Source organism: Panulirus ornatus, chromosome 19 (assembly GCF_036320965.1).
Source record: "Panulirus ornatus isolate Po-2019 chromosome 19, ASM3632096v1, whole genome shotgun sequence".
Classification (NCBI taxonomy): Eukaryota; Metazoa; Arthropoda; class Malacostraca; order Decapoda; family Palinuridae; genus Panulirus; species Panulirus ornatus.
In genome coordinates, this window is record NC_092242.1 from 44,460,248 (window position 1) to 44,473,716 (window position 13,469).

General features: G+C 40.9%; 1 protein-coding gene across 1 annotated transcript in view; it reads right to left on the reverse strand.

Annotated features, from left to right (window-relative positions):
• The window catches only part of LOC139755697 (uncharacterized), a 705,696-nt gene that overhangs the window by 148,180 nt on the left and 544,047 nt on the right, over positions 1 to 13,469 (reverse strand). The window contains exons 8-12 of the mRNA XM_071674343.1: positions 4,102 to 4,230; positions 3,484 to 3,665; positions 2,070 to 2,856; positions 1,683 to 1,922; positions 1,280 to 1,567 (exon numbers count right to left, since the gene is read on the reverse strand). Of these exons, the coding sequence (XP_071530444.1) occupies positions 1,280 to 1,567; positions 1,683 to 1,922; positions 2,070 to 2,856; positions 3,484 to 3,665; positions 4,102 to 4,230 (1,626 nt within the window). The remainder of the gene's footprint in view (positions 1 to 1,279; positions 1,568 to 1,682; positions 1,923 to 2,069; positions 2,857 to 3,483; positions 3,666 to 4,101; positions 4,231 to 13,469) is intronic.

The following is a 13,469-nucleotide window of genomic DNA, read 5'->3' on the forward strand; positions in this document are numbered from 1 at the left end:
TGTTCCCGATGATTATACAGCGCTGGTGGCTGATTCATGTGAGAAACTGCAGAAGCTGGTGACTGAGTTTGGTAAAGTGCGTGAAAGTAGAAAGTTAAGAGTAAATGTGAATAAGAGCAAGGTTATTAGGTACAGTAGGGTTGAGGGTCAAGTCAATTGGGAGGTGAGTGTGAATGGAGAAAAACTGGAGGAAGTGAAGTGTTTTAGATATCTGGGAGTGGATCTGGCAGTGGAATAAACCATGGAAGCGGAAGTGGATCATAGGGTGGGGGAGGGGGCGAAAATTCTGGGAGCCTTGAAGAATGTGTGGAAGTCGAGAACATTATCTCGGAAAGCAAAAATGGGTATGTTTGAAGGAATAGTGGTTCCAACAATGTTGTATGGTTGCGAGGCGTGGACTATGGATAGAGTTGTGCGCAGGAGGATGGATGTGCTGGAAATGAGATGTTTGAGGACAATGTGTGGTGTGAGGTGGTTTGATCGAGTAAGTAACGTAAGGGTAAGAGAGATGTGTGGAAATAAAAAGAGCGTGGTTGAGAGAGCAGAAGAGTGTGTTTTGAAATGGTTTGGTCACATGGAGAGAATGAGTGAGGAAAGATTGACCAAGAGGATATATGTGTCGGAGGTGGAGGGAACGAGGAGAAGAGGGAGACCAAATTGGTGGTGGAAAGATGGAGTGAAAAAGATTTTGTGTGATCAGGGCCTGAACATGCAGGAGGGTGAAAGGAGTGCAAAGAATAGAGTGAATTGGAGCGATGTGGTATACCGGGGTTGACGTGCTGTCAGTGGCTTGAATCAGGGCATGTGAAGCGTCTGGGGTAAAACATGGAAAGCTGTATAGGTATGTATATTTGCGTGTGTGGACGTGTATGTATATATATGTGTATGGGGGTGGGTTGGGCCATTTCTTTCGTCTGTTTTTCTTGCGCTACCTCGTAAACGCGGGAGACAGCGAGAAAGAAAAAAAAAAAGAAAAAAAAATGTATAATTCACATTAATTTCACAAAAAAATATATTTCAGTTTAGGTATATTAGATTTTGTTATGGTTTATCAACTATTCTTGCTTTCCTTATATTCTTTTTCGATATTGGACAATTTCCCCAATAGTTTCTAGCCATTTCCGTCATAATAACACACTAGAAATTAAGAATATGCAATCAGAAAATGGCTGGTTGGTTGGTTAATTTAGCCATTTAGTCTGTCGACTGCCAGGTTTATCATAACCGTCCAGTTATACCTACCAGTCGAGAAAATCTTGAATGCCTTCCTCAGGTGTACAGAAGTCTTGAACGCCTTCCTCATGAATTCGAAAATCTTGAACTCCTTCAAGTGTTCAGAAATTTTGAACGCCTTCTTCAGGTGTTCAGAAATATTGAACGCCCACCTCAAGTGTTTAGAAATCTTAAACGCCTTCCTCAAATACTCAGAAATCTTGAACGCCCTCCTGAAGTGTTCAGAAAGCTTGAACGCATTCCTCAGGAGTTCAGAAATCTTGAACGCCTTCCTCAAGTGTTCAGAAACCTTGAACGCCTTCCTCAGATGTTCAAAAATGTTGAACGCCTTCTTCTTGTAATTCAGAAATCTTGAACGCCTTCCTCGGAAGTTTATAGATATTGCACGACTTCCTCAGGCGTTGAGAAATCTTGAACGCCTTCCTCAAGTGTTCAGATATCTTAAATGCCTTCCTCATGTGCTCAAAAATATTGGACGCCTTCCTCAGGTGTTCAGAAGTCTTGAACGCCTTCTTTAGGTGTTTAGAAAACTTGAACGCCTTCCTCAGGCGTTCAGAAAGCTTGAACGCCTTCCTCAGGTGGTCAGAAATCTTGAACGCCTTCCACGGGTGTTCAGATATCATGAACGCCTTCCTCAGGTGGTCAGAAATCTTGAACACCTTCCTCAAGTGTAAAGAAATCTTGAACGCCTTCCTCAAATGTTCAGAAATCTTGTACACCTTCCTCAAGTGTTCAAAAATATTGATCGCCTTCCCCAGGAACTCAAAAATCTTGAACGCCCTCCTCAGGTGCTCAGATATTTTTAACGCCTTCCTCAGGAGTTAAGAAATCTTGACCTCCTTATTCATATGTTCAAAAATCTTGAACGACTTCCTCAGGTGCTTTGAAATCTTGAACGTCATCCTCAGGTATTCAGAAATCTTGAAAGCTTTCTTTAGGTGTTTAGAAATCTTGAACGCCTTTCTAAGGCGTTCAGAAATCTTAAACGCCTCCCTCATATGTTCAAAAATCTTGAACGCCTTCCTCTGGTGTTTAGATATCTTGAACGCCATCCTCAGATGTTTAGAAAGCTTGAACGCCTTTCTCAGGTGTTCAGAAATCTTGAACGCCTTCCTAAGGTGTTCAGAAATCTTGAACGCCTTCCTTAGGTGCTCAGAAATCTTGAACGCCTTTCTCATATGTTCAAGAATCTTGAACGCCTTCCTCAGGTGTTCAGAAATCTTAAATGCCTGCCTCAGGTATTCAGAAATATTGAACGCCTTCCTCAGGTGTTCAAAAATCTTGAATGCTATCCTCAGGTGTTCAGAAATCTTGAACGCCTTCCTTAGGTGCTCAGAAATCTTGAACGCCTTTCTCATATGTTCAAGAATCTTGAACGCCTTCCTCAGGTGTTCAGAAATCTTAAATGCCTGCCTCAGGTATTCAGAAATATTGAACGCCTTCCTCAGGTGTTCAGAAATCTTGACCGCCTTCCTCAGGTATTCAGAAATATTGAACGCCTTCCTCAGGTGTTCAGAAATCTTAAACGCCTCCCTCATATGTTCAAAAATCTTGAACGCCTTCCTCAGGTGCTTAGAAATCTTGAACGCCCTCCTCAGGTGTTCAGAAATCTTGAACGCCTTTCTAAGGTGTTCAGAAATCTTGAACGCCTTACTCAGATGTTAAGAAATCTTGAACGCCTTCCTCTGGTGTTCAGAAATCTTGAACGCCATCCTCAGGTGTTTAGAAAGCTTGAACGCCTTCCCCATGTAGTGCAGAAATTTTGAACGCCTTCCTCAGGAGTTCAGAAATATTGAACCCCTTCCTCAAGTGTTCAGAAATCTTGAACGCCTTTCTAAGGTGTTCAGAAATCTTGAACGCCTTACTCAGATGTTAAGAAATCTTGAACGCCTTCCTCTGGTGTTCAGAAATCTTGAACGCCTTCCTCAGGTGTTTAGAAAGCTTGAACGCCTTCCCCATGTAGTGCAGAAATCTTGAACGCCTTCCTCAGGAGTTCAGAAATATTGAACCCCTTCCTCAAGTGTTCAGAAATCTTGAACGCCTTCCTCAAGTGTTCAGAAATCTTGAACGCCTTTCTAAGGTGTCCAGAAATCTTGAACGCCTTACTCAGATGCTAAGAAATCTTGAACGCCTTCCTCTGGTGTTCAGAAATCTTGAACGCCTTCCTCAGGTGTTTAGAAAGCTTGAACGCCTTCCCCATGTAGTGCAGAAATTTTGACCGCCTTCCTCAGGAGTTCAGAAATATTGAACGCCTTCCTCAAGTGTTCAGAAATCTTGAACGCCTTCCTCAAGTGTTCAGAAATCTTGAACGCCTTCCTCAGGTGTTCAGAAATCTTGAACTTCATCCTCAGGTATTCAGAAATCTTGAACGCCTTCCTCCAGTGCTCAGAAATCTTGAATACCTTCCTCGGGAGTTCAAAATTTTTGAACGCCTTCCTCAAGTGTTAAGAAATCTTGAACGTCTTATTCAGATGTCCAGAAATTTTAAACGCCTTCCTCAGGTGGTCAGAAATCATGAACACTTTTCTCAGGTGGTCAGAAATCATGAACGCCTTCCTCAGGTGGTCAGAAATCATGAACGCCTTCCTCAGGTGGTCAGAAATCATGAACGCTTTTCTCAGGTGGTCAGAAATCATGAACGCTTTTCTCAGGTGGTCAGAAATCATGAACGCCTTCCTCAGGTGGTCAGAAATCATGAACGCTTTTCTCAGGTGGTCAGAAATCATGAACGCTTTTCTCAGGTGGTCAGAAATCATGAACGCTTTTCTCAGGTGGTCAGAAATCTTGAACTCTTTCCTCAAGTGTTCAGGATAGTTCTGAGACAATCCAGTCCCTCACGCCGTCGCCAAACACAGATGCTGTACTTACCTGGTTGTAGTACTTCTTCCTAAGGACACGTTCTCTGTTGAAGTCCTCCGCTAGGACCCGGTTCTCCTCCACCAGCCTCTTGTGTTGCTGCTCCAGCCCCATCTTCTGCGAGGCCATGTCCTCGTACTCCTGCAGGAGGTAGTGTCCATAATGAGGGAGGAAGATAGTGATGGGATACAGTGATCTAGGATAGCAGATAAAGACATAATCTAGTGCGGTGAAGTAAGACTTGCCACTGGTCTGACCCTACGGGGTAAACAGGATCGATCTTATCGTATGAAGGAGATTTAGTATAATGGGTAAAGACATGCTCTAGTGTAATGGGTAAAGTATGGAGCCAGTGTAAAGGCTGAAGACAGAATTAGGTATAATGGATTAAAAAAGCTTCTATCGCAATATATAGAGGCATAATCTACTTTACGAAATGACGATGTAGTTTAGTGTGATATTATGAGAGACTCTTCTACAATAAATGAGGAAAAGTCTTGAATGGAGATGGGCACCAGTTTGATGGACATAGATGAAGCCAGCGCAGTGACATAAGACAATATTCAAGATGTGAAATTAAGCATGTCCAACTCAGAGGAAAGCCATGAACAACTACTGACACAATGATGATTTTTTTGTCAGTGCGAATAATGCATACCTGCTCTGATTCAACTAATGACAGGGAAAAAGACATACAACCAGCATCCATCGTCAAATATTATAGATTTATTCAGAGACAAGAAGTAACATGAAAATATTATAAGTGAGCCACAAGCTGATTAAACAATCCATGATTTCTCTGGTGGGGCTCAAGTAGGTAAGACATGAACCAGGATCCTCTGTTTTAAAAAGCAAATACCAAGTGGCGCAATCTATATGTTAGCCAGCTAGCGCAAGGAAACAGACGAAAGAATTGCCCAACCATGCCACATACACATGTATATACGCACACGTCCACACAAGCAAATATAAATAACTATATATCTCAACGTATACATATTTATAAACACACAAAAATACACATATATACACATGTACATAATTCATGGTCTGCCTTTATTCATTCCCATCGCCACCTCGCCACACATGAAATAACAACCCCCCCCTCATGTGTGCGAGGTAGCGCTAGGGAAAGACAACAAAGGCCACATTCGTTCACAATCAGTCTCTAGCTGTCATGTAATAATGCACGGAAACCACAGCTCCCTTTCCACATCTAGGCCCCACTGAACTTTCCATGGTGTACCCCAGACGCTTCACATGCCCTAGTTCAATCCATTGACAGCAAGTTGACCCCGGTATACCACAGCGTTCCAATTCACTCTATTCCTTGCACGCCTTTCACCCTCTTGCATGTTCAGGCCCCGATCCCTCAAAATCTTTTTCACTCCATCTTTCCACCTCCAATTTGGTCTCCCATTTCTCGTTTCCTACACGTCTGACACATATATCCTCTTGGTCAATCTTTCCTCACTCATTCTCTCCATGTGACCAAACCATTTAAAAACACCCTCTTCTGCTCTCTCAACCACACTCTTTATATTACCACACATCTCTCTTACACAATTATTACTTACTCGATCAAACCATCTCACACAACATATTGACCTCCTCCATCTCATTTCAGAACATCCACCCTCCTCCGCACAACTGTATCCATAGCCCACGCCTCGAAACCATATAACACTGTTGGAACCACTATTCCTTCAAACATAGCCATTTTTGCTTTCCGAGATAATGTTCTCGACTTCCTCATATTCTTCAACGCTCCCAGAAATTTCGTCCTCTCCCCCAAGCAATGATTTACTTCCGCTTCCATGTTTCCATCCGCAGCCAAAAACACTCCCAGATATCTGAAACACTTCAATTCCTCTAGTTTTTCTCCATATATATATATATATATATATATATATATATATATATATATATATATATATATATATATATATATATATATATATATATATATATATATATATATATATATATATATATATATATATATATATATATATATATATATATATATATATATATATATATATATATATATATATATATATATATATATATATATATATATATATATATATATATATATATATATATATATATATATATATATATATATATATATATATATATATATATATATATATATAGAGTGACCCGCAGTGTATCGAGACAGACTTCCCCAGAACATTTTTAAAGGGGAAGTAAATGTTTATAGTTGTGTTACTGGAGTGATAGTTTTCATACATGGTGCTCTGACAAGAAAATAGTGATATTGGAAAAGAATGTAGCTTAGACATTGAAGCTCATCCTTTCATTGAAATGTGAACAAAGGGAGCATTTTTCAAAGTGATAGAGATGGAAAGTAAAAAGGCGTTTTTCATGAATGTACTGGAAACGTTGAGGTCCAGATAAACTTTTGGTCTGTCAAGGCTTTATTATGGCGGATGACCAACGACCTACCCTCATGTATCCAAGATATGGTTGTACTTTGTGTAATGAAGACAATTGAGAAACATCATAAGGCAATATTCCAGTTTCATGATAAGAGAAGTGGACCAGGCAGTATGTTACAGTGGTTAAATTGATGAAAACTACTATTGACGTTTGTGTAAATAAATTATACATTTCCCTTTCCCATAGCCAAAGGTTGAACCATTATGTGACATTCATTTTTCATTTCATTTCAAGCTAGAAGTTTCAGTTTTCAAAATTATTTATTACATTTTTCATATGTATATATATATATATATATATATATATATATATATATATATATATATATATATATATATATATATATATATATATATATATATATAATATATATATATATATATATATATATATATATATATATATATATATATATATATATATATATATATATATATATATGTGTGTGTGTGTGTGTGTGTATGTGTGTGTGTGTGTGTGTATATATATGTATATATGAATATACATATGTGTATATATAAAAGGTGAGAACAATGGAAGTAAGGGGAGTGGGGGAGGGATGGGATGTATTTAGGGAATCAGTGATGGATTGCGCAAAAGATGCTTGTGGCATGAGAAGAGTGGGAGGTGGGTTGATGGGAAAGGGTAGTCAGTGGTGTGATGAAGAAGTAAGATTATTAGTGAAAGAGAAGAGAGAGGCATTTGGACGATTTTTGCAGGGAAAAAATGCAATTGAGTGGGAGATGTATAAAAGAAAGAGACAAGAGGTCAAGAGAAAGGTGCAAGAGGTGAAAAAGAGGGCAAATGAGATTTGGGGTGAGAGAGAATCATTAAATTTTAGGGAGAATAAAAAGATGTTCTGGAAGGAGGTAAATAAAGTGCGTAAGACAAGGGAGCAAATGGAAACTTCAGTTCAGGGCGCAAATGGGGAGGTGATAACAAGTAGTGGTGATGTGAGAAGGAGATGGAGTGAGTATTTTCAAGGTCTGTTGAATGTGTTTGATGATAGAGTGGCATATATAGGGTGTTTTGGTCGAGGTAGTGTGCAAAGTGAGAGGGTTAAGGATAATGATTTGGCAAACAGAGAAGAGGTAGTAAAAGCTTTGCGGAAGATGAAAGCCGGCAAGGCAGCAGGTTCGGATGGTATTGCAGTGGAATTTATTAAAAAAGGGGTTGACTGTATTATTGACTGGTTCGTAAGGTTATTTAATGTATGTATGACCCATGGTGAGGTGCCTGAGGATTGGCGTAATGCGTGCGTAGTGCCATTGTACAAAGGCAAAGGGGTAAGAGTGAGTTCTCAAATTACAGAGATATAAGTTTGTTGAGTATTCCTGGTAAATTATATGGGAGGGTATTGATTGAGAGGGTAAAGGCATGTACAGAGCATCAGACTGGGGAAGGGCAGTGTGGTTTCAGAAGTGGTAGAGGATGTGTGGATCAGGAGTTTGCTTTGAAGAATGTATGTGCGAAATACTTAGAAAAGCAAAAGGATTTGTATGTAGCATTTATGGATCTGGAGAAGGCATATGACAGAGTTGATAGAGATGCTCTGTGCAAGGTACTAAGAATATATGGTGTGGGAGGCAAGTTGTTAGAAGCAGTGAAAAGTTTTTATCGAGGATGTAAGGCATGTGTACGTGTAGGAAGAGAGGAAAGTGATTGGTTCTCAGTGAATGTAGGTTTGCGGCAGGGGTGTGTGATGTCTCCATGTTTGTTTAATTTGTTTATGGATGGGGTTGTTAGGGAGGTGAATGCAAGAGTTTTGGAAAGAGGGGCAAGTATGAAGTCTGTTGGGGATGAGAGAGCTTGGGAAGTGAGTCAGTTGTTGTTCGCTGATGATACACCGCTGGCGGCTGATTCATGTGAGAAACTGCAGAAGCTGGTGACTGAGTTTGGTAAAGTGTGTGAAAGAAGAAAGTTAAGAGTAAATGTGAATAAGAGCAAGGTAATTAGGTACAGTAGGGTTGAGGGTCAAGTCAATTGGGAGGTAAGTTTGAATGGAGAAAAACTGGAGGAAGTAAAGTGTTTTAGATATTTGGGAGTGGATCTGGTAGCGGATGGAACCAAGGAAGCGGAAGTGGATCATAGGGTGGGGGAGGGGGCGAAAATCTTGGGAGCCTTGAAGAATGTGTGGAAGTCGAGAACATTATCTCGGAAAGCAAAAATGGGTATGTTTGAAGGAATAGTGGTTCCAACAATGTTCTATGGTTGCGAGGCGTGGGCTATGGATAGAGTTGTGCACAGGAGGATGGATGTGCTGGAAATGAGATGTTTGAGGACAATGTGTGGTGTGAGGTGGTTTGATCGAGTAAGTAACGTAAGGGTAAGAGAGATGTGTGGAAATAAAAAGAGCGTGGTTGAGAGAGCAGAAGAGGGTGTTTTGAAATGGTTTGGGAACATGGAGAGAATGAGTGGGGAAAGATTGACCAAGAGGATATATGTGTTGGAGGTGGAGGGAACGAGGAGAAGTGGGAGACCAAATTTGAGGTGGACAGATTGAGTTAAAAAGATTTTGTGTGATCGGGGCCTGAACATGCAGGAGGGTGAAAAGAGGGCAAGGATTAGAGTGAATTGGATCGATGTGGTATACCGGGGTTGACGTCCTGTCAGTGGATTGAATCAGGGCATGTGAAGCGCCTGGAGTAAACCATGGAAAGCTGTGTAGGTATGTATATTTGCGTGTGTGGACGTATGTATATACATGTGTATGGGGGTGGGTTGGGCCATTTCTTTCGTCTGTTTCCTTGAGCTACCTCGCAAACGCGGGAGACAGCGCAAAAAAAACAATATATATATATATATATATATATATATATATATATATATATATATATATATATATATATATATATATATATATATATATATATATATATTATCCCTGGGGATAGGGGTGAAAGAATACTTCCCACACATTCCTCACGTGTCGTAGAAGGCGACTAAAGGTGACGGGAGCGGGGGGCCAGAAATCCTCCCCTCCTTGTATTTCAACTTTCTAAAAAATGGGAAACAGAAGGAGTCACGCGGGAAGTGATCCTCCTCCTCGCAGACTCAGATTGGGGTGTCTAAATGTGTGTGGATGTAACCAAGATGTGAAAAAAGGAGAGATAGGTAGTATGTTTGAGGAAAGGAACCTGGATGTTTTGGCTCTGAGTGAAACGAAGCTCAAGGGTAAAGGGGAAGAGTGGTTTGGGAATGTCTTGGGAGTAAAGTCAGGGGTTAGTGAGAGGACAAGAGCAAGGGAAGGAGTAGCAGTACTCCTGAAACAGGAGTTGTGGGAGTATGTGTTAGAATGTAAGAAAGTAAATTCTCGATTAATATGGGTAAAACTGAAAGTTGATGGAGAGAGATGGGTGATTATTGGTGCATATGCACCTGGGCATGAGAAGAAAGATCATGAGAGGCAAGCGTTTTGGGAGCAGCTGAATGAGTGCGTTAATGGTTTTGATGCACAAGACCGGGTTATAGTGATGGGTGATTTGAATGCAAAGGTGAGTAATGTGGCAGTTGAGGGAATAATTGGTATACATGGGGTGTTCAGTGTTGTAAATGGAAATGGTGAAGAGCTTGTAGATATATGCGCTCAAAAAGGACTGGTGATTGGGAATACCTGTTTTAAAAAGCGAGATATACATAAGTATATGTATGTAAGTAGGAGAGATGGCCAGAGAGCGTTATTGGATTACGTGTTAATTGACAGGCGTGCGAAAGATAGACTTTCGGATGTTAATGTGCTGAGAGGTGCAACTGGAGGGCTGTCTGATCATTATCTTGTGGAGGCTAAGGTGAAGATTTGTATGGGTTTTCAGAAAAGAAGAGTGAATGTTGGGGTGAAGAGGGTGGTGAGAGTGAGTGAGATTCAGAAGGAGACTTGTGTGAGGAAGTACCAGGAGAGACTGAGTACAGAATGGAAAAAGGTGAGAACAATGGAAGTAAGAGGAGTGGGGGAGGAATGGGATGTATTTAGAGAATCAGTGATGGATTGCGCAAAAGATGCTTGTGGCATGAGAAGAGTGGGAGGTGGGTTGATTAGAAAGGGCAGTGAGTGGTTGGATGAAGAAGTAAGATTATTAGTGAAGGAGAAGAGAGAGGCATTTGGACGATTTTTGCAGGGAAAAAATGCAATTGAGTGGGAGATTATAAAAGAAAGAGGCAGGAGGTCAAAAGAAAGGTGCAAAAAGTGAAAAAGAGGGCAAATGAAAGTTGGGGTGAGATAGTATCATTAAATTTTAGGGAGAATAAAAAGATGTTTTGGAAGGAGGTAAATAAAGTGTGTAAGTCAAGGGAACAAATGAGAACTTCAGTGAAGGGGGCTAATGGGGAGGTGATAACAAGTAGTGGTGATGTGAGAAGGGGATGGAGAGAGTATTTTGAAGGTTTGTTGAATGTGTTTGCTAATAGAGTGGCAGATGTATGGTGTTTTGGTCGAGTTGGTGTGCAAAGTGAGAGGGTTAAGGATAATGATTTGGTAAACAGGGAAGAGGTGGTAAAAGCTTTGCGGAAGATGAAAGCCAGCAAGGCAGAGGGTTTGTATTGTATTGCATTGGAATTTATTATAAAAGGGTGTGACTGTGCCGTTGACTGGTTGTTGAGGTTATTTAAAGTATGTATGATTCATGGTGAGGTGCCTGAGGATTGGCGGAATGTTTGCATAGCGCCGTTGTGCAAAGGCAATGAGGACAAAGATGAGCGCTTAAATTACAGAGGTATAAGTTTGTTGAGTATTAATGGGGAACTATATGGGAGGGTATTGATTGAGAGGGTGAAGGCATGTACAGAGCATCAGATTGGGGAAGAGCAGTGTGGTTTCAGAAGTGGTAGAGGATGTGTGGATCAGGTGTTTGCTTTGAAGAATGTATGAGAGAAATACTTAGAAAAGCAAATGGATTTATATGTAGCATTTATAGATCTGGAGAAGGCATTTGATAGAGTTGATAGAGATGCTCTGTGGAAGTTATTAAGAATATATGGTGTGGGAGACAAGTTGTTAGAAGCAGTGAAAAGTTTTTATCAAGGATGTAAGGCATGTGTACGTGCAGGAAGAGAGGAAAGTAATTGGTTCTCAGTCAATGTAGGTTTGCGGCAGGGTGTGTGATGTCTCTATGGTTGTTAATTTCTTTATGGATGGGGTTGTTAGGGAGGGGAATGCAAGAGTTTTGGAAAGAGAGGCAAGTATGCAGTCTGTTGTGGATGAGAGAGCTAGCGAAGTGAGTCAGTTGTTGTTCGCTGATGATACAGCGCAGGTTGCTGATTCATGTGAGAAACTGCAGAAGCTGGTGACTGAGTTTGGTAAAGAATGTGAAAGAAGAAAATTGAGAGTAAATGTGAATAATAGCAAGGTTATTAGGTACAATATGGTTGAGGGTCAAGTCAATTGGGAGGTAAGTTTGAATAGAGAAAAACTGGAGGAGGTAAAGTGTTTTAGATAACTGGGAGTGGATTTGGCAGCGCATAGAACCATGGAAGCGAAAGTAATCATAAGGTGGGGGAGGGGGCGAAAATTTTGGGAGCCTTGAGGAATGTTTGAACGTCGAGAACATTATCTCGGTAAGCGAAAATGGGTATTTTTGAAGGAATAGTGGTTCCAACAATGTTGTATGGTTGCGAGGCGTGGGCTATGGATAGATTTGTGCAGAGGAGATTAGATGTGCTGGAAATGAGACGTTTGAGGACAATATGTGGTGTGAGGTGGTTTGATCGAGAAAGTAATAATAGAGTAAGAGAGATGTGTGGTAATAAAAAAAGATGTGGTTGAGAGAACAGAAGAGGGTGTTTTGAAATGGTTTGGTCACATGGATACAATGAGTGAGGAAAGATTGACCAAGAGGATATATGTGTCAGAGGTGGAGGAAACGAGGAGAAGTGTGAGACCAAATTGGAGGTGGAAAGATGGAATGAAAAAGATTTTGAGTAATCGAGGCCTGAACATGCAGGAGGGTGAAAGGCGTGCGAGGAATAGAGTGAATTGGAACGATGTGGTATAATGGGGTTGACGTGCTGTCATTGAATTGAACCAGGGCAAGTGAAGCGTCTGGAGTAAACCATGGAAAGTTCTGTGGGGCCTGGATGTGGAAAGGGAGCTGTGGTTTCGGTGCATTATTACATTACAGCTAGAGACTGAGTGTGAACGAGTAGGGCCTTTTTTGTCTTTTCCTAGCGCTACCTCGCACACATAGGAGGGGAGGGAGCTGTTATTTCATGTGAGGCGGGGTGGCAATGGGAATGAATAAACGCAGATATGAATTATGTTAATGGAGAGAGGTGGGTGATTATTGGTGCATATGCACCCGGGCATGAAAAGAAAGATCGTGAGAGGCAAGTGTTTTGGGAGCAGCTGAATGAGTGTGTTAGTGGTTTTGATGCACGAGACCGGGTTATAGTGATGGGTGATTTGAATGCAAAGGTGAGTAATGTGGCAGTTGAGGGAATAATTGGTATACATGGGGTGTTCAGTGTTGTAAATGGAAATGGTGAAGAGCTTGTAGATTTATGTGCTGAAAAAGGACTGATGATTGGGAATACCTGGTTTAAAAAGCGAGATATACATAAGTATACTTATGTAAGTAGGAGAGATGCCCAGAGAGCGTTATTGGATTACGTGTTAATTGACAGGCGTGCGAAAGAGAGACTTTTGGATGTTAATGTGCTGAGAGGTGCAACTGCAGGGATGTCTGATCATTATCTTGTGGAGGCTAAGGTGAAGATTTGTATGGGTTTTCAGAAAAGAAGAGTGAATGTTGGGGTGAAGAGGGTGGTGAGAGTAAGTGAGCTTGGGAAGGAGACCTGTGTGAGGAAGTACAAGGAGAGACTGAGTACAGAATGGAAAAAGGTGAGAACAATGGAAGTAAGGGGATGGGGGAGGAATGGGATGTATTTAGGGAATCAGTGATGGATTGCGCAAAAGATGC